Source organism: Numenius arquata, unplaced genomic scaffold, assembly GCF_964106895.1.
Source record: "Numenius arquata unplaced genomic scaffold, bNumArq3.hap1.1 HAP1_SCAFFOLD_51, whole genome shotgun sequence".
Taxonomy (NCBI): domain Eukaryota; kingdom Metazoa; phylum Chordata; class Aves; order Charadriiformes; family Scolopacidae; genus Numenius; species Numenius arquata.
The window spans coordinates 460,578-466,314 of NW_027415430.1; the positions used below are offsets into that span (position 1 = coordinate 460,578).

Below are 5,737 nucleotides of genomic sequence, written 5' to 3' on the forward strand. Positions count from 1 at the left end.
GGTATTTTCACCTGCACCCATTTAAGCATTGCCTTGAGGTCATGCCCAGAAATATTTTTCCCATGCTTTTTAAGTAGACCTTCCATAAGTTCACATACGTCTCTTTCCGGGGAAGACGCTTGATTCCCCATGTTTCCCACAGCTCACCTCTCTACTCCGGAGGGATTTCAGGCCGGCCGGCTCCTGCTTCCTTTCAGCAGCTCATTCAAAGTTCTGTGGGACTCGCAGCAAGTCGCTCAGCTAGGCGATTCATAAACCCATCACGTCGGGGTCACCAATTTGCGGCGATTGAGAGACGGGACACAGCTTGATGCAAGCAAAATGTTCATTTATTGTATAACATCATTTCTTTATATATGCTTACTTTGGCTGCGTGTTTTAAACTGATTGGTCTTTTTGAACACACACTGCTCGCACGGCTGCATCTGCTTGGTCAGTGATATATTATCATACCAACAACCATAGCTTATCTTCAGGACTTAACTTAACGACTCAGTCCTTAAGGCCTTTTTAGGTAGGCGCCAGGAATCTTGCCCATCTCAATGCTGTCCATCTCAGTGTGGCAACATTTGTCAAGTACCTGTTTTCAGGTTCTTGTCTAACCCTTTATGGTCAGGACCACCCTCAGTTTATGGCCTACAAGTTCCAACATGTCCCGGCTTGCCAGCTGAGCAGCACTCGGGGTTCTGCTCTTCAGGCCTCGTCCCACACTTCACGTAAAGCTTCATATTAAGTACCCAACTGAAACTTCTCCAATTAGTTGTACAAGTCCTAAGGCCTTAAAGAAAATTACGAACAGAGATATAGCTCATTAGGGCTTTCTGTATCTTAATGAGCCCCATGGCATATTTGGTGCTGGGTCCATGAACCTCAGATGCCAAGAGGAGATTGAAGAAACCTCTCAAGAAATCAAAGTCAGAAGCAAACCCCAAGGTACCTTGAAGTATAAACAGGCCCCTGTGAGGGCCATTCCTGACAAAGCCTCCCCAGGGACTCGTTAGAGCAGATCACAGGAGGCCATGATGGCAGGAAGGCAAAGGTGCTGTGCAGGCAGCTCAGGTGCTGAGAAACCCCTGGCTTTGTTTGATGAAGCAGAAAGGCCAAGCCCTGACCCCCAGGCCCTGGGAAGGCAGATCCTGACCCTTTTGTGTGGGTTAAGGTTCTTCCTGGGGCTGTGGGGAGTGCAACGCCAAAGACAGGACAATGGTACGACACCTCCCAGCCTCCCTGGGAGGGTTGCAAGGAGGCAACGATGCCCCATTGCCATGAGGATGATGTGTGTCTTCTTAGGCCTTTGTGGCCGGGCCATCGGCCATAGCCAAGGGGGCAAAGACCTGGGTTCTGCCAGGGCCTTTCAGCCCTGACAGCGCCCCTGGCCATCTGCACCACAGGCTGTCCTACACTGTCCCATGCCTGTGCCTGTTTCCCTACAGGCTGCAGACACCCAATGTACTTCCCCATCTTGTTCTCACGCCAGCATGTCCCTATCTGTACCGGTGTCTCTCCTTCCTCACCAGATGTTCTTTGAAACACAAAGCCATGGGCTGGTCCAGACTCCCTCTCAGGGACTTTTTGCACCACAGCACCACCCTCAGAATGACATTTCTTCATCCTCAGGTGCACTTTGGACGTCCAAAGCTGCAGTGTCTGATGATTTTCCTTTGCCATCCTGTTTCCCACTGTCAAAAATGGTGCCATCATCTTGAAATGTTCAAACTGTCTTGAGCTACTGCTATTCTTCCCTCAGCCTCCACTTCACTGGGCTAAGTAGCCCAGGTCTCTCAGCCCCTCCACACATGGCCCATAGACCCATCCTGGCAGATGTGACCATTCCTTCCAATTCCTCCAGAACAGGGAGTCAACTCCCTGGGGAACACCACTCCCAATGTGGCCGCACTCCTGCTGAGTCAGGATGGACAATAAGTCTCCTTTTCTGGGTGGCCATATTCCTCCAACGTGCTCATGGCCATATTCTTGTTGGGCTGCTCTGGCCGACCTTGGGATGCCCAAACCTTTCTCCTTGAGGTTGCTCCTCAACCAGTCCTGTCTGAGCTTGCCTTGATGTACGGGTGTTGTGGTATAACCTTGGTAGACAGCTCAGTCCCACACAGCCACTCACTCACTTATGACGTCATATGGTATGGAATATGCTCATTTAGCTCAGCTGTCCCAGCGATGTCCCCTCTGAACTTCCCATGTACCCCCTGCCTACTTTTTGCTGGGGCAGCATCAGAAGCCCAAACGGCCTTGATGCTGTGCAAGCTTCGCTCAGCAGTAACTACAACATGGATGTGTTACCAGGTGGGTAACACACGGGGTGACTCCACACTGCCTTGGGTGCCTGGAACCATTGCAGTGACCAGGGGGAGAGCCCTGTCTGTCTGGGCACTGGGGCTGGTACGAGGCAATGGGGTCTGGAAGGAGGTTGCTGGCACAGTTTCCCCTGTCTGTCCATGCAGCAACAAGCCAGGCTGGATCTTTGGAGTGAGGGACTCTTCCTGAGGTCTCCCATGGGCATGGGGATGGTCTACAGTTTCCCAAGTCTCTGTATGCTGCCTTTTCTGCTGGGGGACCACAGAAGCTGCAACCCCAGCAGAGGACCCAGGAGAAGTCTTCCTGTGGTCACAGCTGGACCCCAGTCCTCCAGCTCAGCCCCTGCTGAGGAACCTTGTCTAGGGGTGACTTTTGAGGTAAGTGCTGACACCCAGGGTGGGGAAGGTTGCCTGAAGAACATGTTCTGGGCACAAGGACTGAAGGATGGCAGCAAAGTGATGTGGCTTCCTTCAGTGCAAGCCCTGATACAGGGCCCCAGCCTTCCTTTCCATGACACCCTTCAGGAGTGATGATGGCACCAAGAGATGGCAAGTGGTGGACACCAGTCCTTCTCCAGCCACTTCCCAGGCCTGGTGGAGCACCAGCACAGCAAGGACCCTGCACCGTGAGCGTCCTTTAGGGTACCCAAACTCCAGGTATTATCTTGGAGCAGCTGAACACATTCATTTTTCTCTCCAAGGCTATTTCTAGCCGTGGTCGGCTCCTCTGATCTCTCCCCACCCCTCCTCTGGTCCTGCCTGGTGGCACTGTGCTCCTCACAGGGCCCCACGCTGGCAGTGATGCTCCACAGAGCAAGTGGGCTGTGGGCCCTTGGAGTGACTCCACACTGGCTGTGCTGGTCAGGGAGGGAAGCAGAATCAGCTGGAGGGGCCGCACTGCCACTGAGCTCCTTCCCAGGGGTCTACAGCTGTGGAATGGGCTCAGAGCTTTTTTCATGACTCAGGATGTTTTCCCATGTGCACATTGACCCATCCATGGGCTTTGACTGAAGGACACACGAATCACTCTCCAGTCTCCTTTTGGAGGGTCCCACCGGCCTCCCCTGGGATGGCAGAGCCCTTGTTTGCTTGTGGATACTGTTACGGTTTGAGAAAACCCATAACAATTTATGGTCATTTAGACAATTATTCTCTCACCCAATGACCCCTCCCCACCCAGAAAGGGGAATTGATTTAATAAGGGGAATCAATTTAATCAATTAAATAAATTTAATAATTTAAAAGGGAATAGATTTAATAGGATAAGACTAAATAATTGACAATAATACTAAAGAACCAGTATCAATCCCGATACTAATCTAAGATTTACAAGAATTATTCTCAGCCCATTCCATCAGCAGGAAGGTGTGCGCTCCCAGCAGGAACAGCAAAGGTTGGACACTGCAAGGGCTGAGGCTTTGGGGGGAAGGAAAGGGCTCAGGGGTTCAGAACCAGGGCGAGGAGTTCTCTGGACCATCACCATCAAGGGAGAGAGAAACTACACAGCAAACTTTTCTAATTTATATTGAATGTGACGATCATGGTATGAAATAATCCTGTTGGCCAGCCCAGGCCAAATGCCCAGGCCTTGCTCCTCCTTGTGCCTGCACCTGGCAAGGCTCAAAAACACCGAGACCTTGAATCCCACAGAGTCTGGCTGGCTATAAAGTAAATATTTTCATGAATTCAGACACTAGAGCTTCTAAAAGTGCAGTTTTCCCCAGCACTTTAAGAGAAGTTAGCCCTGTGACACCCAACCCAGGACAGATACTTAAAATTAGTGAGACCTGGGTCCAGCCCTCTCTCCCCAGAATGTCTCCCAGTGCCCTCTCCCCATAAACCCTCCGAGAACCAAGCTCAGCAGCAGCCATGGCGAGTGCAGTTCCTGGAGCCTGCTCCTGCCTTCAGCAGGAAGAAGAGCCCAGGCTTCAGGAGCTGCCCTTGGGAGAGATGCCCTTTGATTACAGAGATGCTCCTCAGGAAGCCAGCTCTGACACCGTGATGGCACATTTACCAAAGGCCTCTGTATTGTTCAGCACAGTAGGAGCATGCTTCTGGAGATGTGGAGCAAATACAGACATTCCTGTATGAACACGATGACCACAGATGAAAAAGAAATGAAGCACAAACCATCCTGAGAAAAGCTAAGAAGAGTCTGTGAGGAGAGACGGGCAGCTCTACAGCTGCTGGAGGTGAACCCATTGAATGAGTTTCTTCAATGCTTCTTTGAGCTCCTGGTTCCTCATGCTGTAGATGAGGGGGTTCACTGCTGGAGGCACCACTGAGTACACAACAGCCACCATCAGATCCAGGGATGGGGACGAGATGGAGGAGGGCTTCAGGTAGGCAAACACTGCAGTGCTGACAAAGAGGGAGACCACGGCCAGGTGAGGGAGGCACGTGGAAAAGGCTTTGTGCCGTCCCTGCTCAGAGGGGATCCTCAGCACGGCCCTGAAGATCTGCACGTAGGACACCACAATGAACACAAAACAACCAAATGATAAACAGACACTGACCACAAGAAGCCCAACTTCCCTGAGGTAGGAGTGTGAGCAGGAGAGCTTGAGGATCTGGGGGATTTCACAGAAGAACTGGTCCAGGACATTGCCCTGGCAGAGGGGTAGGGAAAATGTATTGGCCGTGTGCAGGAGAGCATAGAGAAACCCACTGCCCCAGGCAGCTGCTGCCATGTGGACACAAGCTCTGCTGCCCAGGAGGGTCCCGTAGTGCAGGGGTTGGCAGATGGCAACGTAGCGGTCGTAGGACATGACAGTGAGAAGATAAAACTCTGCTGCAATCATGAAGAGAAACAGAAATAGCTGTGCAGTACATCCCCAGTAGGAGATGGCCCTGGTATCCCAGAGGAAATTGGTCATGGCTTTGGGGACAGTGGTGGAGATGGAGCCCAGGTCAAGAACGGAGAGGTTGAGGAGGAAGAAGTACATGGGGGTGTGGAGGCGGTGGTCACAGGCTATGGCGGTGATGATGAGTGCGTTGCCCAGGAGGGCAGCCAGGTACATGCCCAGGAAGAGCCCGAAGTGCAAGAGCTGCAGCTCCCGTGTGTCTGCGAATGCCAGGAGGAGGAACTGGGTGATGGAGCTGCTGTTGGGCATTTGCTACCACTGGCTGTGGTTATCTGTTGAGAAGGAAAAGGCAGTACAAAGTTCAGCCTGACTTCTCTTAGCAAAACTAATTGCATGTCTCATTGCAACCCCCCACTCAGGCTCTCTCTTTTCAGGAAGACCTCTCTGCAGCTCCCTCACTTGAGCCCTGGCTTTTGCTGGATGAGGGTGCCATTGGGAGCAGGGACTCTGGAATGGGAAACTGAGGAGTCCTTCTGGCTGTGCCACAGGTTGATCTCAAATTAAATGTACTTGTGAGACATCAAAGGACTTTTTGTCTCTGTTCTCTGCAATTTTCCCAGC

The 5,737-nt window shown here is 51.8% G+C and overlaps 1 protein-coding gene across 1 annotated transcript; it reads right to left on the reverse strand.

Annotated features, from left to right (window-relative positions):
* Positions 1 to 4,489: 4,489 nt before the first annotated feature.
* LOC141478696 (olfactory receptor 14J1-like) lies at positions 4,490 to 5,080 on the reverse strand. The gene has a single exon (XM_074167681.1). The coding sequence runs from the start codon at positions 5,078 to 5,080 to the stop codon at positions 4,490 to 4,492; it is 591 nt and encodes a 196-aa protein (XP_074023782.1).
* Between the last annotated feature and the right edge of the window lie 657 nt (positions 5,081 to 5,737).

What these genes read in the sequence shown, in the direction of transcription:
- LOC141478696 (XM_074167681.1), bottom strand. Translation starts at nt 5,080, where the DNA reads ATGTCCTACGACCGCTACGTTGCCATCTGCCAACCCCTGCACTACGGG.